Source organism: Phoenix dactylifera, chromosome 10 (genome assembly GCF_051530095.1).
Source record: "Phoenix dactylifera cultivar Ajwa chromosome 10, Ajwa_hap1_PhDact_Kaust_v1.1, whole genome shotgun sequence".
Lineage (NCBI taxonomy): Eukaryota > Viridiplantae > Streptophyta > Magnoliopsida > Arecales > Arecaceae > Phoenix > Phoenix dactylifera.
In genome coordinates this window covers 28,724,488-28,749,047 of record NC_143199.1, presented here as the reverse complement: position 1 = coordinate 28,749,047, position 24,560 = coordinate 28,724,488, and the positions used below count along the sequence as shown (strand labels likewise).

Below are 24,560 nucleotides of genomic sequence, written 5' to 3'. Positions count from 1 at the left end.
ATCCAGTGCCGAACGGAGCACGAACCGTGAAAAAAAAAAAATTTCGAAACAAGGTGGAACACGTACCTTTGCGGCCGATTCTTCGTCCCAAATCACTAGTTGCTTGTCCATGCTTCGAATGGGGCTTAAATCTCCTTCAAAGATCGCCTAAACGATGTAAATGGATCGAGGGGTTTAAGGGGGGTTTGAGGGGTGTTTTTTTTTTTCTTTTCAAAACGAAACGGAGGAGGAGGAAGGGGGGTGTATGAGAAAATTTCAAGGGCAATATGGTAATTACACTAAAGGTTAGTTTGGGTATTTTTTTTTTTGGTTTTTGGGGGGTGTCCTTAGCAATAGGGGGGGTGTATATAGAACCACCCGGGACCTAGAATACTCTTTGGTCCCAACATTCCCCAAAATACCCCGATAGTTATATTGGCAATATTCGTAATATTCTCAAAATCTAAGAGCAGTTAGTCATCTCCCGTTCAAACCGATCGAACATCAGAGCTCCAAATGTTCCAATCCGAGTCAAAAAAAATAAATAAAAAATCGAAGAAATGCCCAAACGAATCGAGACCGCACGCTCGCCCCCAAATCCCAGCCATCCATCCCCCTCGACCAAATCCATCCGTCCATTCTCTCCACCACCTCTATAAATATCCAACCCCAGGCCTTTCTCTAGGCCTTGGAAAGCGTTTGCCCTCCCTCGTTCCTCCTCTCTCTCCGCAGGGTATCTGGGGAGAAAAAGTAAACGAGGCCCAACGGAATCCGCGTTCCTCGTTTCGAGATCCCGCTCGCCCTCGATTGCGATCTAGGGTTGGGGTTAGGGTTTGCGATCGCGGTCTAGGGTTAGGGTTTGCGCAACGGCTAATCCCTAGAGCTAACTGGAAGTAAGGTTAGGCTTTCTTTGATACTGATCTTGATTCGGTTTTGGAGTGGGAATCGATGAACGATCCGTCGCAGATGATGAACCGGAGTTTCGGGATCTGGCAGCCGCCGCCGCCCCTTGCTGCGGTGGTCGATCAGATGGGGTTCCAGAAACCCCGCCATGTCTTCGCCGCCGGCGGCGCCGTGGGAGCCAGGCCCGGATGGATGAATTGGAAGGGTAAAAAGGCCGCCGTTAAGCGGAAGAAGGCCGCTGCCGCCGCCGCCGCCGCCGCCCCTAGCGGCGGCGGTGGCGCCGGCGGATCCGGGTACAAACCCCCAACGCTGAAGGAGCTCCAGTTCCAGAACCGCGTCAAGGCCCGGAGGTTCTACCCCAAGAAGAAATTCACCCGATTCGCCCCATTTGCTCCCCGGAACACGACGTCCTTCATCATCCGGGCGAAAAAGTCCGGCGGGATCGCGTCGCTGGTGTCGCCGTGCCCGGTGACGCCGGCGATACTTCCGACGCCCAAGTTCTCGCCCACCCGGGAGGGCCTGGTGGATATGGCCGAGGAGTGGGGCGTCGACGGGTACGGTTCCATGAAGGGCCTCATCCGCCTCCGCTCGCCGAGCGGCTACGAGATCCGGCCTGCCGGACCCGGTGAGGAGGAGGAGGACATCGACGACGGGTCGAGCGAGAGTGACGTGGAGGAGCACATAGAGGTGGAACGGCGGCTGGACCACGACCTCAGCCGGTTCGAGATGGTATACCCCGGCGAGGAGCAAGGCGGGCCCGCGTCGTATTTGCTTGAGAACCGGGTCGACGACCACGACACCCACATTGCGCAGCTGGAGGAGGAGAATTTGACGCTGAAGGAGAGGCTTTTCTTGATGGAGAGGGACATGGCGGACATGTGTAGGAGGCTTCGGGTGCTCGAGTCCCAGCGCCGCGATAGGGAGGAGAATAATGACCACAACGAGGAAGCGGCGTCCGCATCGGAGAAGATTCCTAACGAGGAGGAGGAGGTGTCGGAGAATGAGGGGGGAGGAGATGTTTGCTCGGAGAAGAGTGTCGGGGGTTGCGAAGAGAGCGCCCTCACTCCGATTAGGGAGTGAGGGAGAGTGGATTTGGAAGGGAAAGGCAGGACTGGTTCTTCGTTATGTAAATATTAGCTTTCATCTTATGTGGAGGACTAGTCTTTCTTTCTAAAATTTGTTTTTTTTTTTTTTTTTTACATGGGTAGAAACTAGAAACTAAAAGGTTGGAGTTCCTTCCTTTGGATCATATCGTTTTGAATGTTTTTGTTTTTTTTGGGGGGGTTTGGTTTTTTTGTGATAATCTCAGCGGATGCCAAGTATAATGGATGGTGATGAAACCCTGTGATAATGGGGATTGATATTGGGATAGGAAGTATCAAATCCTTCCATAAATTGATGAAACTCTTCTTGTTCGTATATATGGCCATGGCTGGGGGAGAGGGGTTGAGGCATCCAGACCAGGAGCCCCTCAATGCATTTAGGGGCTAAGGCGAATTTGAAGGCTCCAACATAAATGCATTTGGGAGCCTCAATGCATACAAAAAAAAAGAGATAATAAATTTCTTTAGGTAAGAAATATGTCCTAACATAAATATATTTAGGGGCATCAATATATTTATAGCTATAAAGACCCCTAATGCATTTGGAAGCCTCAATGCATTTGGATCCTTATTTTGGAACTCACTATAATAAATGTATTTAAGGGCCGGGGCCTTAGGTGACTGTCTAAGAGTTGAGCTGGCTCTGATCCAGACGGTTTTGGAAAGAGTTAGCTGGTGCATTTTGTTGTTGTTGGAGAAAGTTCTGCCCTTCCATTTGTTTTCTTTGTTAATTAGCTTTAGGATTCAAGTGGATTTGATGATCTATTGATGGCTGGGATTTAACGCGTGGGATTTTCTTTCTTTGAAGATGAATGATTACACAAGCAAATTCTTCTGATAATATATTTGAGATCCAGTCGATTTTATTTTTTTCAGAAAAATCGCTGCTCAATTGCTCAAATAAACTGGAGAGAAGGTGGCGGCTATATGTATCTCGCCTGTAAGCTTAATTATTTTTATCCCCCGGGATGTAGTGGGACGTGAAAAAGATGATCTTGTAAGGTATATAAATGGTATGAACTGAATAAATAAGCGAGAAGAGAAGGCTGTAAAGATCCTTTTTTTTAGTTTTTTCTTGGTAGATTAAATGCCTGGATGCGACATAAATGTTTGTTATGGTTTGCATTAGGCTTGTCATTGCTCAAACAATAAAAATGGTAAGATATATGACCAATTCAGGTCAAGATTATTCAAAAGTTGTCAAGTGGATCTTTATTACTTGGGAGGTATTACTGGGTATTGCTATCTGTATGATGGTGTAGATTTTGTTGGTGATAGAGATCAAAAGTATTCTGCCACAGGTTATGTTCTATATATCATGAGGCGCAGTGAGTTTGGATGTCTGATCTATAATTTGTTGGTGGTAGAGATCGAAGGTATTCTGTCAACAGGCGGCTATGTTCTGTATAGCATGAGGTGCAGTGAGTTGGATGTCTGGTCTATGATTTGTTGTTGCTCTTTTTGCTATAGAAGCTAAATACATGGTGGTTATACATGCAAGGATGCTATATGGCTCAAGAGGCTGCTAAAGAGAGTTGCATGGAAGGAAAAAAGAAGGTATATGTGAGGATCCGTATGGGTGTGTGTTTAGTCCCATATCGGTTATTCGCCGAGAAGATTTTGAATATTTATACAGGATGAAAGAACCCAAAAAATACCTTTCGGCTTAACTTTTTGGGTATGGTCCCCATATGGGGTAGGACTAAGTAACTCAAAAATTACTTTCTAGGTAGCTTTTTTGGATGAGGTTCTGGATCGTGACAAATATCTATTACAATGGTTAAAGCGTACTACATTTCACTTTGTTAGTATAGATGTCTAGTATCACTTTGTTCAAGACGTTGGGGGGAACAAAAAAGAATTCTATGCAAACTAATAAGAATGCAGCTAATGTAATTACGAAGCACATCACTAAACAGAAGTTCATGTGGGGCAGAGCTTCCCTTGGACACGGGCTTACCTAAGGTAAGACTGAGCTTCCCTTGGTGTTCCATGTGTTTTGGAAGATGCTGAAACAAGTCTTTAAGTGGGAGATTTTGTATTTTTCCATTCAAATTCATGGGTTTGCATAGAAGCAAAAAAAATATCTTGCGACCCACTTCCTCACTTGTTCATTTTTCACTCATATAAACTTTGATGTTGATACGCCTTGGAACTGACCATAGCTTATCTAACAGATTGACCAATAGGAGCTCGCTGCGACACCATAAGCCGACCAATAAAAACCTGCAATATAGTCGACCTCAAGGGCGCATAGAGAGTTCTTCAAAATTCAAATTGTTTTCCCAATTGCTGATAGCTCAATCACGTTCATGAATGGTTCTCATAATTGCATGATGAATGAGTGATCTGTGCATATGAGATGCATGTGTGAAATGCATAGGCGAGATGCGCAGCCCGGGCATAATCTTCAGGACACAAGACCTATTATCAAACATGGCTAATGCATGTGCATGATGTCTTGGCGATGGGCACTGGCCCTTGTCTATATAAACTACTCCTAGGAGACCCTCCAGATAAGTGTTGCTTCTATTTCTTTTCATTCCCTTATGCCGTTATTCTATCATTCTTACAATACTTTTGCCGTCCACTAAGAGTTTTGTCTGATTTGGCATCGGAGGGTTGAGCAAGAAGATTTTTTTGCAGGTCGAAGCACGACTCAAAGCCACCATCCGAGCATCCTCTTTGCCTCTAAGACATACAGCAACCTTCAGGCTAACCTTTCCAATCGGTACCGCCGACCCACCAATCTCGTCAGCGACCTCATTAGCTCGGTTCCTGGAACGATTCCGGTCCCAACGACAACAAATATACTGTACTATTTCCATTTTGTAATATTTTATTATTATTCATAACAGTCTACCATGGCCATTGCTTGGATTAATGACCATCCAGTCGCTACCCATGAAATCTCTCCCCTGCTGTATGATATCTGGCATGTTAAGGAGTCTATTCTTGCCTTCAAGCTTCTCATATTTTTAGGAGAAGGAACTAACCGGCTGACTGGTTGGCAGCCGTGATAGATATATAGGGCTCGTTTGGTTCGCGGAAAAAGAAAGAAAGAAAATGTAGTCAATGGAAAAGTAATGAGATGCATTCCCGTGGAAATATGATTTCCATATTTCATTGAAAAGTCTTTCCCATAAGAAACATGGGAAAGTATTAAAGAAACATTAAAGAGGCATTAAAGAGGCATTAAAGACCTAATTTTTATTAAGGGTATAATAGAAATTATACATAATTTTTTTAGAAAATTGAATGGTCAACCAAACATAAGTACTTTGTAAATTTGTCACTTTTCCATGGTCAACCAAACATACCAAAAGCATTTTCCTAGGCATCTTCTTCGTATGAATATGTTTCCTAGAAATTATATTCGTAGGAAGAAAAATATTTTCCGCGAACCAAACGAGCCCATAGAGGTTCAAGTATCCTTGCGGCTCTCTGATCTTGTGTTTGCCGATGCTCCTGGTCGATCATTTCCAAGAGAGTAATACATCCGGGCTCGCATGGCTTTTATTAAATTTAAAATAATTTAAACCTCGATGAGTAATTTAAATTTCTCCTTTGGTTTGCTTACGTAATGATGACAAGCATTGAGAAATACCTAAAATATAGTTTGTGAGGACATCTGGTTCCCGGCTGCGTAAACTCGGACTCAACCCACTTCATCTCCGGATGGATTTGGCGAAGCGATTCCCCCAAATGAACGGCTAGGATTGCTCGATCCCTTCGTGAGCCCATCTCCATCCCTCGCCAAGCCCTCGGGGCTCCCCCAAGCCACCAATCGTGATGGCGATGTGTCTGAAGCGAGTGGTTTTTGGTTGGACCAGGTCCACCAGCTCAGCGGTGGACCATTCAGACCACGGAGCAAGTCGCGTGGAAAAAAAATTGGAGAACGGGCATGGCTGTGCGTGTTGCTTTGTGGTTGGACTGGTCTACCGCTGAGCTGGCGGACCTGGTCCAACCAATATTATTTCCGTCCGAAGCGCGACCTGAACCCAACCTCCTCCTACTACAAAGCCTCCGAATCAATCCATCCCCAAATCGTCCTTATATGCCTCCACTTCCTTCTTGGATTCGAGGTCGTCTCTCCGTTCCTCCTCCAACGCAAGCCTCGTAGCCTCCTCGCCCTCCCCTCGATCAACGCCCTCTCCATACGCCGAGGTTCTCTCCCCACGCCGCGCTGCTCCCCGTCTCTCGTTCGCGATCCGGCGGCGGCTATTTCAGGGCCTTTCGGATGTCTTCCGGTGCTTCGGAGGCGGACGCCCACGCTGATGTGGCCTCCGGACTGGCGGTGGCGCTGCCCGTGGTGAGTTATGCGGGCTTTGCTCTTGTTATGGATGGAAAGGGTTTGATCTTTCATTATTTTGTTACGAATTCTTGTTTTATTTTCCCCCTTTTACGAATCGAGGGTGGGTTTCAAGAAACTGGGGAGACGGGTCTTGGGTTTTTCTTTTGTGATTTGCAGAGGGATTGGTGGGATTTTGCTTTCTATTTTCTTAAGAATTTGGATTAATGGATTATTGATCTTTACTATGGAAATGAGCGAAAATGGTTAGTCGAGAGTTGATGAATAAAATAATTTGATGAATGGCATTTGGTAGTCGCCTGCAAATTTACCTGCTAATCACTCGGATTATTTGGTATTTTGGACGTTGCTGATTTCTTCTCTGGTTTTGCGATTGTTAATTAACCTTCTGTGATGGAGCTTTGCTTAAGTTTGGATATATTCCTATATGAAGGAAGGAGTAAAGGAATTAGGTTTTTAGTCGAATTTAGTGGAGAATTTTGTTTCTACTGCTGCATCGCTGAATTTTGAATTTTAAAAGCTTTGAGATGTGTTGTCTGAAGTTTAGTTCTTGTCCAGATTCGTGATCTTGTATTATCAAGTAATTGTAGGTACATAAACCCAAAGTAAGCTTCTGTCAAGCTTGTGGGAACCCAACTAAGGAAGTTGTACCGGATGGTGAAGAAAAGGTCAGAGCAGTTTGCACTGTCTGTGGGAGCATCCACTACGAAAACCCAAAAATGGTATGACTTGTGAGCTTCAGGCTTTTGGTATATGCTGATGCTGTTTCTTATTTCATCCTCATAAAGGAAAGGTTTTCTTATACCATGCAATTTTGTGGTATTTTAACTGCTAGTGATACTGTAAGTACTAGCCACATTTGAGTGGCGTGGATTATGACCTGGATCCAATCAATTCTTTTTTGAATTCCTAGACATGTGATTCCTTCAAAACCTGCTCCTATCGTTTTGTACATAGTTCTTGATACATTCCGGATTTTTCATCTTCCTCTACCCACGGAATAATTTTTTGCTTGTGCGAACAAAAAGGAATGATGACTTTGGGTTGTACCAAGTCTGAAAGTGGATTTATTTTTTTTGTCCCATATTTTTCTATTTTCTCTTTCCATTCATATTTTTAATATTAATCTAAATCTTATATTGATTTAAAAATGATTTAAATATTTTCTTTAATACAATTGTTATATGGCAAGTGGGTTTTTATATTAGATAACTACGCCCTTGAGCCTGAGGTCTTAACTTTTTCACAATAGCACTTCTATTGATTTTGGCTTTACTAATGAATGAATCAGCTTCATTCAAACTCATGTTCTGATTAACATTTGTTTCAGCAGAATAAATGAATTGTAAAATTGGATAAGATGCTTCATAAGGCATGAGTTGCGGTATTATAAGTGTTTGCTCATAAGAATGTGTGTGGATCTAATCAATTCCTCTTTGCACTTTTAAAACAAATATACATATGTTAAGCTAAAACTTTTGTTTCCTTATTTTCTTCTCTATTTGAACTTCAGTTCTTTATCATAAGGTCATCCCTCACCAATGAATGATAAGTACTTTTTTTTAAACTTTTTTCGTTCTTTTATTTTACATTTTATTTTATTTTTTAATTTCTATTAATATTTCTATTAATATTTAATATTCAAAAATATTATTAAATTTTAAATAATTTAATGACGAGACTTATTGTCATTTCTTGTATCTCTTGCGAATGTCGGAGTAGGTGCATGGAGTATTAGCATACAGAGATCCATTAGATAATGAATTATTAGTTTTAAGTCATCTCAGGTAATGAATCAACAATTCGAAGTGCTTTTCTTGGCTATTCTTGATGAACCAGCATTTATATATAGATGTAGATGATTTGTTTGGAAAGTAATAAGTCTCTTTGAATTTCTTCATCTGCAAAGAATTCTCGACATGAAAATATAGAGACAAAGCTCTGATATTTGAATAGGAAAAAGAATGGATCCACAAGGTCCCAAATGTATTAGCTTATTCGAAAAAACTTTGTTCTTTGGAAGCTCTATCTTGTGTCTTACTGCATGGTTCTACTTTGCAAGAGCTCCAAATTGGCAAGTGTAGATGGAAGAACCTCATTGGCTAAGCACTAAAAGAAAAGATTTTTTTTATAGTATACATATAATCTTATGTCAGACTTGTAGATATTAGATGCATGTAAATTCTATATGCCCTCATTCTGAACGTAAGCTAATATGCCGCCATTAATGCATACATCCAGAACAACATAATGCTCAAATGGCCGGATCTTACCTAACAATCATCGATATACATCTCTATTTACATGAACCTGTTATAGCAATACAACTTGCTTCTCACACATGATAGTAAAACCCATATTTTGCCTATGATACTTCTTCATAATCTGAATTATTGGGAAAGAGATTTAGGGCTCCATATCTGAGCTGGTTCAAGGCACAGGGATCAACATTGTCACCAATTCAGTAAGCTTAGAAACTAGGATCAAGTCCATGCAGTCATCCAACCTAGATACTATGTTATGAGAAGGTAGGATTTTTAGTAACCATTGTGACCATCAAGCCTTCTCTCATCAATTTGGGTTACAATTTGAATTAATATTAATCATAATCAAAAGTCATCATTTTTCAAGTTACTTTTATGTTCACTCTGGGCCTTTGGGGATCAATGTTGCAGGTTGTTGGTTGCTTAGTGGAGCATAATGAGAAGATTTTGCTATGCAAACGCAAAATTGAGCCATCTTATGGACTCTGGTGCTTATCCTATTCTCTTCACCTCTAGTTGTTTGAATACTTGGTTTATTTTTTCTCTTGTTTTGTTTTTGATCATGATGATCAAATCTAATGAACCAAGTGGTTGATTTTGCATGACCTTGGTTCTGTTTATGTGGTTATAGTTTGCGATTGTTGGTTTCAACTAAACTTATTTCCCCTACTTGAATTTATGTGCATCTATTCTTTAAACTAGTAGAGATATAAAACCGTAGATTATTAAAATTTTAAAATTGGGAGGATGCATATATACATGTATATAAATGTACTGATTTTTATTCTTGTTATAAATGAATTAGCAAGTCTGGTATATTATGATAAGAAGTTCAGTAATGTTGTAATAGTACATGGACTAGATGCGGTGCAGAAATATTCTTGGAACATGATGATTTACTGGTAAAAGTTTATGGTATTATATTAATAGAAGATAATAGGTTTAATGATGTGGTCAGTCCCGGTCTGTGCTGCCAGTACTGTATCGATCCGGAGAGAGAGAGGGTCATGGGAAGAATCCAAAACTAAGTCTCCACAGACTGGATTGCCCTAGTCTATCCCGGCTAGGGCAGAGTGGGATGGTTGCTTCATGAAATTTGAGACAGGCTAGCTTCTTGAACACTAATTTTTATTTTTTATTTTTAGTATTTTTTCTCTTTATTCTTGTTGTTAATGGTCATTCCAATCTGTACGTACCATCCCGTTACTGTACTGGCCCAGCACTAGACAGGGACATGCCCCAATTTTGGGATTTAAACTCTATCATGATATTGAACAACATAGTCTCCATTTACCAGAGTTATTGTGTTTGAAGATGCATAATCAAGGCTGCAACTTTATATACCATTTATGATATGTGATTCATTTGCTTAGGAGACAACTTTTCCTAGGGTAAAGAAATCCTGCCCCTATGATTCTTTGTAGTATTCTGACCTGTTCTACTACAAATTAAACCTTGACACAGTGCAAGAAATCTTTCTTATCTAGTTCATACAGTGTCTTTGTATTTCTTCTTAGGGTACTGCTCCCTGCTGCTTAAGGTATAACAGAATGAAACCTGATTAAGTGATTATGTACAAGCCAAACTGACACCCATTAACCATTGATACTTTGGAATATACTGATTAGGGAGACTCTCTTATACATAGGAAGTCTATCAATTGAAAATTAGTCCCATTGGTGGATGTAAATGTAAAAGCAAGAATTTGTGGTTGCTAGAATAAATGCTAATACGGGGTAGATCTATGGCCAAAATTTTTATAATTGTACATATAACTTAGAGTTTACTTGAACCTCTACTATGGTAAGTGGGCTGAGACACAGAGCGCTCTCCTTCATGGACCAACCAAACATGTTGAATACCTTGCTGCTCTCTGCATAACAAGGTGATCATGAGAGTTGTCAACTTTATGATTTCATCAATAGAATGAGCTAGTCAATGTCTTCAGTACAAAGCTTCAATGTTATCAACTTGATGCTATATTTTTGAGCCAGTTATCCATGATATTCATCCACAAGCTAGGGAATTAGCTTGGTTGGAATGGTTATTAAACCATTGTGTAATTCAAGAATTTGAGTTTTTTGATTGCTCTGTTTATGTACTTAAGTGACCTAAGGGGTTCTTTTTTGTTTCATGACCAAAATGAACAAATTCTTAAAACAAAGTATATAGATACTCGTATAATGTAGTTTTATGTTTTTTTGGTAGGATATCATGTAGTTTTATTCAGTGATATCTCTTGCTCTTATCTTTCCTTCCCTTTTCTTGTTCTCTTTGAATTTAATAAATACAAAAAGGCGAGGGCAGCTTTTTGAGCTGGACTTGAGGCATAACAAAATGCCTTTTGGGCGGTTCGTCCTCTTATAATAAGTTAGCTCACGTTCTTATCAGAGAGGCAATCAAGTGTGCAACAGTTGAGACTATTGTGGAATGGTGAGTAAATGAGATAGAGCCTGTATGCATAAAGGTATTTTATGAATGAGGTATTGATCTTCAAACGATCAGGTGCCCATGTTTATGAAGTTATATCTAGAATGATAAGATTGGACTGGTGTCTCCTTTTTATGATGAATGATGACTTTAAAATTGATGACCTGAAGTGTGGAGTTGACTGGAGGTAGAAAGGTGATCCTTCTATGAAGCCCTTTTCTCTTTCTTTCTTTTCTGTTTTTTGAAAAAAAATACTTTTGTGGGTTTACGATCCTTGATGAAATGCATATCCAGTCATTGAGACCTTTTTTCTTTTGCAAAGGTGGCTTCCAGGGTGATAAGGGGTAGCAGTCGCAATTGAGGAGGGTGATTTTGGTTTTGGGGCTCACTTACAGCTCAATCGGTGCGCTATCTTGCTTGAAATGGCTTGTAATTTAATGAAGCAAGATTGAGTTACATGTTGAAGTTAGCTTTAGAGGGAATGCTATCTGTTCCATGGAGGATGTTGTATGTGATTTTGATTCTTAAGTCAACATGTATGAATCTTTACCACATGCTGGCAATTGGGTTGCCTGTTAACTAGAATATTATGAAAGAAGGTTGAGAAAGGTGGAGAAAGTTGCATATAACTGCAACCTGTTTATTTCAGTCTAGATAACTTTTATGCTCGTTGCATCTCTCACATTATTGCCTCCACTTGAGTGGGCTGGTCCTTTCCGGGCACCTACACATACTTTCAGAAATAACTTGGATGTTCAATAGACTCGGATCCATGGTGGAAGCTTTTGGAGCACACATTTCAAAATCAGATGTGCAGGTGCATGCACTTTTTGCCTGAATTGTACTTGTAAGGAGTTTGTAGAGTTATACATAAATGATCTGTCTACTTTGTTTGAACACTTTCTTGTATCCACAGCCAAAAGTACCAAGCGTAGCTACTGTTCAGATAAAGTGATAAACAATGCAATTCTGAGTGCAGATTTGATAAAAAAATGTAGTCCACATCTCTATCAATATTTTTTAACGGTAACTTTTACAAACCTGGGCAAACAGTTATCCTCAATAATATGTTATTCTATGCATAGGATACCATCAATTGAAGTTAATGTTTTTCAGTTTATTCAAAGTTCAAGCAGGTAATATGTTTTATCAGTCCTTGAAGTGTCACTGTTGTATGATTTGGAAGTTGTGTACATGGCTGAATGTGCTTATCTGTGCAATAAGGGCCTTTTAGAACGCTTGTTCAACATTCGTTTTATTTTTGAACAATTTAACTATTTGATAGGAACGGTGCCATAATTTTGTGCTTTATGTATATAATTAACTTATTCTGACGAGTCAACAAACTGTTTATGATAACCAAGTTTCTGTTGCTAGCACCTCATGTTCAATTTAGTTGCTGATATTTGTTTCTGCATCATGACAACACCTATCTATTTGATCACTTTAGAGTCTTTGATATTCATCTTTGACTGGTATACATCACATGTCTGCAGGACTCTTCCTGCCGGTTATTTGGAAATTGGGGAGTCAGCTGCAGAAGGGGCAGTCAGGGAAACCTTAGAAGAAGCATGTGCTGAAGTGGAAATAGTTTCGCCATTTGCTCAGTTAGATATTCCTCTCATTGGCCAAGTGAGATAACATAATTTTATTGGGAACTGATTTTGGATATTTATAGTCACCATGGGCTTTGACATGAAGCTTCTGATGTGTTTTCACTCTCATATGCAGTACAGAGTTACATCATATTCCAAGCAAGACTAAAGACACCACATTTTTCTCCAGGCCCTGAGTCACTGGAATGTGCACTTTTTGCCTTGGATGATATACCATTTGATTCCCTAGCATTTTCATCAGTCATTGTCGCCTTAAAGATGGTTATCCCCTTCTCTTTCTTGACTATGCATCCTTCTTTTTTTGTTGTTTTCTTTTATCAGTCTTTTTATGCTTATGGTGGAATTGTAGGGTTAGTTCGATTTCCATAATTTTTATCTTGTATTTAGTTGCAAGCCTTTAGTTGGGAGGATATTGTCAACAGTGGTTATTTTTATATTCTGCCAATGAGCACTATCAAATGATATTTTTGAGGACTTTATTCTTGTGTTCTGTGGTTGCAGTATATTGAAGACAAAAATGATGGAAACCTCAAGTTTCATTATTGCACCATAAATAAAAGGTAAACCATGATTCTTAAATCACTTGCTTTTTTTTGACCTTACTTTCATACTTCAAAAGTCTGATTGACTATAAACAACCACAAGGAAAGGAATGGCTAATCACAAACTCAAATCTGAACCTGTGCCCCCCGACGTACTGGCACACCAACACTCAAGGAAATTCTGCTGAATAGGTTAGGTAAAAAGATATTTATGAGGTGCTGAGTTGATAGAAACAAAGACTGAAAATTATTGTGACCTTGGCAAAAATAGCTTTGTGGCTTGCATCATGTGAGGAGGGATTTTGTCTTGCAACTCTTGCTTTTTCAGATCCTGTCATGTTATTATAGTCTCATTGTATCTTTCCCCGCATACGCATTTATTTTATTAATTTTTAATAAAATAAATGCTTATTTAGATATAGATGACACCTGGTTCTAGCTGCGATTCAAGATATGTATGAATTTCAAGTGTTTCATGCTTTGACAAGTGAGAAAACAAATTAGAGATGCAACCTCAATACTGTTTATGCTTTATATCCTTCTATTCAGTCAGTTGCTTTGCTTGACAGACCAGGCGCTAGCCCATCTGATCCCCGTGGTTTTGATTTGGATTACCATTTGCATTCATGAAGATGGTGCATTTGTTGCGTTCTGAAACATACAATCATCAGGATAATGTTGAAAGATTGGCGCTGGTAATTTGCTCAGCAGAACATATCATTGTTGCTTCATAATCAATTCGGACGTTTGGGCTGAGGCTACTATCATTCTGGGCATCTGGATTATGCCGGATACTTCCTATTAAAATGAAAGCATTTTTTTCTCATTAGATCAGGTCACATTCCGAAATCTTTTTCATGTGCATCCAAGGGTGGTACTTTCTCTTTTACTTGTTCAAAACATTTTAGATAAGATGACATCATTATTTTTTTTTGTGAATCTTTGGTATTAAATATGAAACAGGTGTCAAATTAATTCCTTGTGGGAGTAATTGTTAAGGACGTTGCTGGAATTATTTTTCAGCAGGTTGTCTCTACAGCCTTTTAGTGCTAACCTCAGATGTTTTTGTTACAATTCCCAGCACATAATCTATTGCTAAATTGCATGGTTCATCATATTTGGAATATTGCCCATCTAGTGTTGCTTGGATGGAGTGGAAAGAGCAGGAAGGATGTAGCGTTTCACCATTACAGTGGTGAAAAGCAGTGACGATTATCTCTCGAAGTGGTACAGCTGGAGAGATACTTGGGGACATGCTATTCTGATTTCAAGGAATAAGCAATCTTCTTGTTGAATGATTGTGATATTCCCCTAAAGCCTGTTGATTTATTAGGTCTCACACTGTGGGGGTTTGCTTTGATGATGCTCATCAGTCATGACACGTATTTTGTCTCCATCTCCTTGGAGATCCGTGCTAAGGCTTGCTCGGATGCAGTGAAGATTTACCAAACTGTTGCCTTGACAAGCATGGGACAATAAGAGCGACTGAAAATCCATGCAGTGAATGTTGTGGGCATGAGTCGTTGGCATGTTCAAGGCCACTTTGGTTCCCAGGAATGGGAGGTGCCAATGTATAAACTCTTCATTCCTGTCAATTTCCATATTGGTGCATCATAGAATGTTGGTTTAATGGATACATGATTCCCACCAAAAAAAGGGGTGAAACCATACCCATTATCTACTTTGATTATGTGCCAAAAGAATAGCAAAAAAGATTTTTTACATGCACATTTCCATATTGGCAGATCATAGAGTGCTGATTTACATACATACATATATATATATATATATATATATATATATATATATATATATATATATATATATATATATATATATATAGATATATACATACATACATACATATATATATACATACATACATACATACATACATACATAAGTACACACACACACACATATACACACCCATACATACGTATATACAAACATATATACATATACACACATACATAAACATATATATGTATATATATACATACATACATTCATATACACACACATACATATACATACATTCATATACACACACATACATATACATACATACATATATACATACATATACATATATATATATATATATATATATATATATATATATATATTACTATATATATATATATATTACTATATTTAGTAGTATTACTAATTTTAGCACTATTACTATTTTTAGTACTTTTATTATTTTTACTATTATTACTATTTTCCACACTTTTACTATTTTTAGTACTATTATTATTTTTAGTAGTATTACTATATTTAGTAGTATTACTATTATTACCATTTTTGATGCTATTACTATTTTTAGTATTAGTACTATTACTATTATTGGTTCTAGTACTATTATTAGTACTATTACTATTTTTAGTAGTATTACGATTATTACCATTTTTAGTGCTATTAATATTATTACTATGTTTAGTATTAGTGCTATTCTATTATTGGTACCATTACTATTTTTAGTAATATTACTATTTTTGGTAGTATTACTATTTTTAGTCGCCTTACAATATTTAGTAGTATTACTATTTTTAGTACTATTACTATTTTTAGTAGTTTTATTATTTTTACTATTATTACTATTTTCAACACTGTTACTATTTTTAGTACTTTTATTATTTTTACTATTATTACTATTTTCAATACTGTTACTATTTTTAGTACTTTTATTATTTTTACTATTATTACTATTTTCAACACTGTTACTATTTTTAGTACTTTTATTATTTTTACTATTATTACTATTTTCAATACTGTTACTATTTTCAGTACTTTTATTATTTTTACTATTATTACTATTTTCAACATTGTTACTATGTTTAGTATTTTTATTATTTTTACTATTTTTAATACTGTTACTATTTTCAGTACTTTTATTATTTTTACTATTATTACTCTTTTCAATACTGTTACTATTTTCAATACTTTTATTATTCTATACATATATATATATATATATATATATATATATATATATATATATATATACACACACACATACATACTCAGACTAGGCTTGCCAGTTGCCACTCCTCGCCAAAGATGGGAAACACATCACCAGAGGATACCTTCACATTTATATAGAATACACGAGAAGTGAGATATGAATAAATCATATTATTAGCCTGTTAACCATCAATAAAAAGAAAAACAGACCATCAACCATTATTCAACAAAAAAATAAAATAAAAATATTAAAACCGAATATGTGATCTCCAGCCAACAGATTAGTGGATGTCTAACAAATAAATTGATATAACATTCCAGAATACAGCTAATAGATTAACCTTTTTATGTCCTAATTTGTATCACCACCTTTTGGACCAATCCAAACACAAACGAACAAACAATGCTTTCTTGTTGGGAGCAAGCCACTTAAAACATCTATGTAAATGCCAATTAAAAAAAAATGATAAGCAGCAAGACGAAGGCCAATGGCTAATGGAATGGTGACATCCTCTCCCAACAAATACCCTTCTCGCTTTCAAACAAGCAACTCTATTCAATTTGTAAACGAAACGGTAAATCAGAATTTTCTTTAACTTACTCTAATAAAATAAAATAGAAGCTGGGAAAATTGGCAGGATTAAAATGTTCGCTTACAGAACTGTCCAGCTATTTAAGTTCAGCATAAATAGGCAAATCCATATATCTCCTATTATTATATGTCTGCAACAGGCAAAGAGCACTAAATTAGATGGCATCCAACGCAATTCTATCCGGGTAATATTAATTGTACCAACCCTTTTATCGTATTTATCTTCATCAAAAAGATCCTTCCACAAACAACATATGGCTGTTATTCGAATTATGCCCGATACATGGTAATATCATCCTGTTGGGGAAAAAAATGCTAAACACAACATATCAGCCATCCTTTCCTGCATGGCAAAGGCATGAAATCTTCAACAACTAGACAAGGATATTGGCCCTTCATCGTGTGGATCAAATGTGAAACCAGTGGATTGGGCCCAGTCCATGACCGGCCTTGCCACATTTGAGCCAATTGCATGTGTGACACACATGAGGGCAAATGGGAGCACGGCTCGAGCCGGAGTCTTCTTCCTCAGTCGTAATGAGATTGAAAGTTTATCGCAATCCAGAGACCGGCCGAATAAGGCTGAGATCAGTTGTTTAAAGATGCTCTTCTTTCTCCTTTGACTTCACCCAAGTTTGAGCCACCAATCCCAAGCTCCACCTCCAATCTTTCTCGATTCGTTGCCGGACCACCTCGCCGAACCAAGATAAGTCTTCTTCTTCTCCTTTTCTCTCTCTCCTATTTTATTAGCCAACCTTGAATTTGATTTGGATAGAAAAGAAAAAAAAAGGAAAAAATCCAAGTTTTTGTGTGTACTAGATTAAAGTAGTAAACTGATCTCTGGCTGATCCTACCGCAGCCGTCACGCCCCCGTTTTAGCATTTTTTGGGGGGAGTAGGGTAGCTCCTATTCCAATGGAAGGACATGTCGATATGGAAGGTATGCTTCTGATAGTGCTCCTGCCTTTGCTTTAGAGTGAAGCCGCTGGTGGATCAACACTAAGGGATGCTAGAAGAGGCAAGGATGCTGGCACTAGTCTTCCAACTTTTTACTGCATGACTTTTATCATTTTATAATCTCTAAATGTGTATCACCTAATACTTAAGTTGTTTTGAAAGGATCCTTCTAATGACCCATTTATCTACGTCACTGATGGATTAGGATTCTTTTAGCTAAAATTGTTCCCCACCAGGTCTAGGGCCCTAAATTAGCCTTGATGGTAGCGGTATTAGTATCCAAAAAACCTGAACTTGATATCCCTCAAATGGAGAAAAAACTTGCTAATTTCCTTTTTAATACAACCATTTGACTCTATCTGATATCCCTCCCGGGAATACAGAGATCAGTGATAGTTCGGAACCAGCAAACGGAGGCTGAAAAGCCGTAGTGCGTTAGCACGCTCTTCCGTTTTTCAGCAGACTTCGACAGCTGCGAGCGGAGCGTCGAAAAGAGAAGCGAGCCGCGCTAGCGCGCTACTCTTCCTTTATGAGCGAAACTCTATCCAGATCTACCTCTCGGGCTGCTACTATAATTGAAAAGATAGCTACAATCCTTCCAGAATTTCTTAGCAACCCTACAACACTTGTTTTCCTTGACTTTTGTTTCAACAAAACCCATCAGCCGCTGAAGTTCGTTGAGCCAGCCTTGCCACCTCCTGTCGATATCGGGGTTGGCCACCATGGCTGCCCCTTAGATCTGATCGCAAAAGAAAGGGTGAGATGAACTCCTCCCTCTTTCGGTGAAAAAGAAGAATCTCTCTCTTCTTTTTCTCTCCTCTTTCTCTTTCTCTCTCTCCTCTCTTCTTTTCTCTTATCTCTCTCTGCAAAGTTTCTCTCCCTTGACTTATGAACAGACATATTGATTGATATAGGTTGACCCGTTCCATTGACAACCAAACTCAGACATCCGATTGAACCCAAACTAAGATTCTCTCTATTCTCTATACTTTTTCTCTACTCTCTCTAGAGATGATAGATCAGCAAGGTACTTCTCTTCATGATTCTGGGTCAACCTTGATCCTTGCTAAATACTATTAGATTTGATCGTCTCGATCTTTGTTGAACCATTTGTACCTTAGTCCGAGCATAATTCGATAAATTTCACTTTGACCGGACCAACCAAAATGTCGGGCACTTCTACTTGGTCAGCTCTATGAGAATGTTGAAATTTAAGATTTCTATTTTTAAAAAATAATTATGATGAAATTTTAATAAAAAATATAATTTTTAGATATTAGACTCTGAGAAGAAATTTTGGAATTAATTGAATCTGTTAGTTGGATTGCGTTCGCAAGGTAAGTAATGTACTTTTTTCTCTAGATCTATTGGCAAATTATAGATTTTTTTAATTGAATCATTCTTAATTTATGAAGCTGATGCATAGTATTTTATTATTATATGCGCCTCTTTCTACAATACTATATAATTTTTCATTGTATCTTTTGATTTCAATATGGATTATGTTCGATTGATTTAGATATTGTATGAATTTATGTATCTTACAATTTAGAACACTAAATATGAGAAAACGAGTTTTTGCTTCAAAATGAATTTGAACTCGCAGCAAGGCTATGTATCGATACCCTGCTAGTGGAGGTTATTCGCTGGTATATCGATACCCTGCTAGTGGAAGGTTATTTACTGATATATCGACATCCTGCCAGTGGGGGTTATTCACTGGCATATCAACACTCTGCCAGCAAGTGTTATACATTGGCATATCGACACCCTACCAACAGGGGTTATACGTTGGCATATCGAAACTCTGCCAATTGGGGTTATATGTTGGCATATTAACACCCAGCCAGTGGGGGGTTATTCGTTGGCACTTCGATGAGCTCATATTCTGACCCAACCATAATGTATAAATGTGGTCATAGCTTATGGTTGTCGAAATGAACTTGATGATTTGAAAGATACTTGATTTATGAAACAAGATTTGAAATTTAAAGTGACTGGATAGCATATCGATTTGGCTTTGAATCGATTTAATTTGCATGCTTAATTTCAGTATATTATTATTGTTTTATTGATTGTTTTATTTAGCTAAAGTGTTTATTGCTTACTGGGCTATCTAGCTTATTATACAATTTCTTTTTTTTTATAGATACAGAGAAATAGCCTACTAAGGTTATTCAATATAGAAGAGCGATTAGAAGAACTGTGGTACAAGTTATTTTAGATTAGAGTTTATTTAAATTGTGTATTACCTTAGACTAATATTAGAATTGTGAGATATTGTAAGCTGAGTTGGTTAATGAAAAAAATATTGCATATTATTAGTTAAATTGTTTTATTGCATATTTATGATATCATGTTGAAATGTCTTGCATGCTTATGGGAAGAGTTTCCTATGAATATGCCGTGGTTGCCGCAACTCTCGGCTTGCGATCTCGAGTCAGAGGCGTGACATCAGATCAATATGGAATAAATAATACAATCTTCCATTTAACCTCAAAAAACCTCTTAAAATTTCTTTAGTCACTATGCCTTTCCAGAATGACTTAAGGATATAGATTAATTTTTTAAATGTTCGATTCTCCAATCTGATTGAAGGTATGAATTTCAATGTTTGAATTGGAATATTTCTCCACGGTCTATCCATAAGAATTTCCAGATGGTTAGTCAGTCATAGTACTGCCAAGTCAATTTGAATGTCTAGTAAACAGAAAGTATAGAACACTCACCTTTAATGTATCTTCATGATTATTGAATGAGTTCATTAAAAGAAGAGAGACATTGCAACCATATTTCCTGTTCAGAGACTCTGCAGAGATTGATATTTCAATCACCTATCAGAAAATGCAAAGAAATATTAAAAAAAAAATCAATGCCAAGAGTTAACTCTATTTCAATGATGATCACATCAGGAAATGTCAACCCGTTAAGGACTTCAATAACAGAGCTGCAATGGATCAGGATATTATTATTACAACATGTTTCACTTATAGCTAAGAATCACATGTGAACATGAGTTCCATGTAAGACTGAAAAAAGTGATAATATTAATGCAACCCGAACAATAAATTTACTCATGGTACTTTCCAATTCACATTCTCATCATGAAGCAAAATATTTATTCACCTCTACTTGAAACAAAAAGCTACACTGAGCATGCACCAACAATTAAATAAATGAATTTCGATATTGTCATCTATATTTTAATAACGAAGTCACTGAAGATTTTACTATTTGCTTCATCATAAAACTAAGAACAATCATAATGCAAATGCCTCTGAATAACAAGCACAAACCATTGTCAAATTTACGGTTAGAATTAATTAAAGAGCGCTCACAAATTAATCCAGAATTCTGATCACAAGAAAAACAAAAACTCTCATGATTAGATTTTGTCTTACTTGGGACCTGTACAGCCCATTGTCGTCCCCAGACCACCGTTAAGCTTCAACACAACCAGCTTGTCAAGAAGTTTCTTAGTTGCTTCAAGATGTGCATTTCATTTGATTAGAACAAAACCATATTCAAACAAATTCCATGATCGAAAAAAAAAAAAATCGCCAGTAAGTCCAAGATCCATTTAAAGTCAAAAATAATACCTTCAGGAGGTGGCGCTAGGGTCTCATAAGGCACAACAACCTCATCAGTTGGGAGTCTGGATCTTACTCCTCTCGATCTGCGGCGCCTCTCCACTGCAATCAGGCAACAATAACAAGAAAAGAAACCTCAAGCCCCGTAGAAAAAGACTGAATTCAAGATCTCAGCGCAAAAATATGCATCAAGAACCATCAAAATCATAGGAATTTGATCCCTAAAACTAAAGGGATCTACCTCAAATAGCGAGAGTCGAGATTGATGAACCCAGATTTCTCGTTTTCACTACCAAGAACAAGATATGATCAAGAACCCGTATCAGATCCGAGATCTTCCTGCCCAAAAATGCATTCCGGCACGAAAAACGGATCAAGAACGGGAAAAAAAAAAAAATCCCATGCCAAGAATCGCTTCACTGATCTGATCGAGACCAGCAACCACAGAGCGGAGCTCTGAGAGCTTCCCTTCGGAAACAACGACAGCCATTAGCGACCGAGATCGGCTCCAGAGAGAAAAAGGGCGGAGACAAGAGAAAGAAATCGAGAGGGTTCAAATGAGCAACAAGAGATGTGAGAGCAGAGGCAGAGGAGGTTTTGGCGCCCTCTCTCCGGGAATGAGAAGCGCCACGTGTAGAAGCCAGGGGGCGACGATTTCCGTCAGATGTTACCGAATGCTCGGGGGCGGATCACGACGCTCGGTCGGGGAGAAAGCGATGTCGCCGCGGGCACGCGACGTTTCAGGACACGTGGCGAGTAACGAGAGACGGGGCAAGGAGGAGGTCGGGAGCGTGACCGTCCGTTTCGTGTGACGACGGTGTCTCTGTAGCCCACCGTAGGGTCTTGGCCGTCCCGCCGGGAGATATATAAAAGGCTACGTGCTGATGAGGCCCGAGGTGCCTAAAGTACAGCTGGCGCAAAAAAAAAAAAAAAAATCAAATTTTATATGAGCGCGGTCCAAAACTTGGTTAAAATTGAATAGCGTTTAAGCCCGAAGTCCAATCTATGATCAGCTCTGACCTTCAAAGTATATGCTATTAACGTGAAGCGGTGGACCCTAGCTATGTCAATTAGACTCTCATCTAGGATAAGCATTTGTGGAGTAGTTCATCTGGAAGTGGCCCTCACATCTTTTGTTTTGATGTTTTCAGGCAGGTATGATGTAATTGAACCTATCAAAGTCCTTCTATAGTTAGATCTAGTTGCAAAAAATGAGCCTGCAACAATAGCTCTTGAATGCATCTATTTTGAATTAGTCATAATTAATCAAACATTGAAAAGCAAGTTATATGAACCAATTGCTTATGCAACCGAACAGTTGCAACTAACTGAAGTTCTTACGATGTTATAATCCATGCTAGATGTATTTCTAGTTACATGGAAATGCCCTAAGCTGCATCTATGGCTTCATGGTAGCCAACATTAAAAAAAAAAAAAAGCGATCAGAAACTTCTCCCTACTAAAACTTACAAAGTTTCTTTAATTACCAATAAAGCTTCAAGTAGAAGCCTAGAAAGTTTAATATTTGTTGATAAGGTTTTCTAATTTCACTCTAAGTTTCCAAATAAGAATGGTCTTGGTGCAACAGTACAGTTATTTCATTTTAATTTGGATGTTAAGATAGAGACACCTCTCTATACACTGGTGTAAGGTTGCATACATCTTATTTTGTTTAGAAACCACAAATAATAGAAATCATGTATTCTAGGATAGCCTTTTCCATCCCAACCTTTCAAATAAATTGATGGTATGTTATTGAAGAAGTCAAATGGTTTTGCTATTTCCTGAACCCTCTATTAAATCAAGTAATTTAAATGATTAAGTAACTTGATTATTTTTTTCAGTTTTAGTAGATAAACTTTTTTGATTTGTCTTCCTCGGAGAACAAGAATTGAGTAAAGAATCGAGCCTTCTTGCTTGTGCACCACATATTTATGCTAAGTTTTGTCGAATAATACATTGACAAAATCATGAATTTTGCTTTTCCTTTCTATCAGAAGTAATTTTTTTTTCTTATTGATAGTTTCTGGCACAACCAAATCCCTTCTAGAAAATCAAATACTCAAAGCTAACCCTCAAAAGTAATCTTTCAATTATTTAGCTGTCATAGTGCCGGCAGAAGGTTGACCCCTCTAATTGATATAATGCATGAAGAATTTGTGTTAATATCAGATCATCTTATGTTGGCCTCCACAATTAAATGGCTATCATGGAGGTAAACAGTCTACCATTTCCAAAGTACGCTTTCATATTTTTGATAAACAGATATTAGCAACCACAACATATTAATAATATCAAGTGGAATGCAAAATATAAAAGGGAACACCCATAGTCCCTGCAGCACTTTAATGCATTATATACCTTACCGGTCATCTCTATTTCACAGGCCATGAGTGACATCAAACCTTTGGCAATGATTGATTTGGATCATTTTGTCTGTTTCAAAGGTGAATTGATTTAGCTGGCAAAGACTAACTTGTAAAGATATCATGAGAATTCTGCATTATATATAGCAGATCTCAGGTCAGGAAGTCTCAATTTATCTTGCAATTAAAGAACAAGACTTAGAAAAGCACAGCAATGTATCCTTGTCATCTTCCACCATCTACATACCCATCATTATTCATCGATCGTTATATTCTAGAGGTATATACACATAAAAAGTTCTATTGCAACCTGCTACCCTCTTTCGGGATAAATTATACCCTACATCATATGCACCACATCAGCGGTGCATCATAGAAAAAACCAAGATGAGATATCTGAGATGAACGCAGATAGGTGGAGTTTATAAAAAAAAATGCATGATTGGGATGATGCATGAGGCATAGGGCTACAAATGGGTCGGGTCGACCCGTGCCCACATAAGACCCAATCCGACCCAAATTTTAGGACCTGCGGGGCCGGGTCGGATTCACCCAATTTCGACTTGGACCCAGATTCGACCCGACCCATTTTAGGATAGCATCATTTGGGCCTCAGAAGTTAGAGAATGACGGCATCATTTGGGCCTACTTTTTAGGTCGGGTCTGGGTTATACCTGGATCCGACCCGATTTTCAACCGGATCGGGTCTGGATCCAAAATTACGATCCGAATAAGAAACCGAGCCAGATCGGAGTCACTTAGGACCTGACCCGACCTATTTGCAGCCCTAAAGGTGCGTGATTCATACATCCCATTTCATTTCGCTTTCATGGGCCAGGCACAAATTAACATAAAGAACCCTATCCCCCATAGAGTTATTTCTAGTTTCAAAGTCACGAAGATAACCCCCTTGCAGATAATAACTCTGTCAGGAACC

General features: G+C 38.2%; 2 protein-coding genes and 1 long non-coding RNA gene across 7 annotated transcripts; 2 read left to right on the top strand and 1 right to left on the bottom strand.

Moving 5' to 3' along the window:
- The first annotated feature begins 654 nt into the window (after window positions 1-654).
- Window positions 655-2,659, top strand: LOC103723387 (uncharacterized). The gene has a single exon (XM_008814289.6). The coding sequence runs from the start codon at window positions 928-930 to the stop codon at window positions 1,960-1,962; it is 1,035 nt and encodes a 344-aa protein (XP_008812511.4). The 5' UTR covers window positions 655-927; the 3' UTR covers window positions 1,963-2,659.
- A 3,375-nt stretch (window positions 2,660-6,034) lies between these two features.
- On the top strand, window positions 6,035-14,183 carry LOC103723373 (nudix hydrolase 23, chloroplastic-like). Of its 3 annotated transcripts, none has more exons than XM_008814269.6 (7): window positions 6,035-6,297; window positions 6,888-7,019; window positions 8,973-9,049; window positions 12,488-12,623; window positions 12,728-12,868; window positions 13,109-13,167; window positions 13,719-14,183. In XM_008814269.6, the coding sequence occupies exons 1-7, from the start codon at window positions 6,226-6,228 to the stop codon at window positions 13,777-13,779; spliced, it is 678 nt and encodes a 225-aa protein (XP_008812491.4). In that variant the 5' UTR covers window positions 6,035-6,225; the 3' UTR covers window positions 13,780-14,183. The 3 variants fall into 3 exon arrangements, with proteins under 3 accessions (XP_008812491.4, XP_008812498.4, XP_089782021.1); XM_008814276.6 differs by having other exon boundaries at window positions 13,724-13,865; XM_089925895.1 differs by lacking the exon at window positions 13,719-14,183 and adding an exon at window positions 13,253-13,484.
- Window positions 14,184-16,160: 1,977 nt separating this feature from the next.
- Window positions 16,161-22,079, bottom strand: LOC103723362 (uncharacterized). Of its 3 annotated transcripts, XR_016396698.1 has the most exons (5): window positions 21,499-22,079; window positions 21,267-21,359; window positions 21,069-21,150; window positions 20,397-20,501; window positions 16,161-16,241 (listed from the first exon to the last, which is right to left on the bottom strand). It is a non-coding gene; the product is annotated as an uncharacterized LOC103723362 (long non-coding RNA). The 3 variants fall into 3 exon arrangements; XR_003388522.4 differs by lacking the exon at window positions 16,161-16,241 and having other exon boundaries at window positions 18,490-20,501; XR_005506805.3 differs by lacking the exon at window positions 16,161-16,241 and having other exon boundaries at window positions 18,490-20,476.
- Between the last annotated feature and the right edge of the window lie 2,481 nt (window positions 22,080-24,560).

Excerpts from the sequence above, each read along its gene's own strand:
- LOC103723387 (XM_008814289.6), top strand. The coding sequence starts at position 928 with ATGAACGATCCGTCGCAGATGATGAACCGGAGTTTCGGGATCTGGCAG.
- LOC103723373 (XM_089925895.1), top strand. The coding sequence starts at position 6,226 with ATGTCTTCCGGTGCTTCGGAGGCGGACGCCCACGCTGATGTGGCCTCC. Across the intron at positions 9,050-12,487 it reads GAGCCATCTTATGGACTCTG|GACTCTTCCTGCCGGTTATT; the intron begins GTGCTTATCCTA and ends ACATGTCTGCAG. Across the intron at positions 12,624-12,727 it reads ATATTCCTCTCATTGGCCAA|AGTTACATCATATTCCAAGC; the intron begins GTGAGATAACAT and ends TATGCAGTACAG.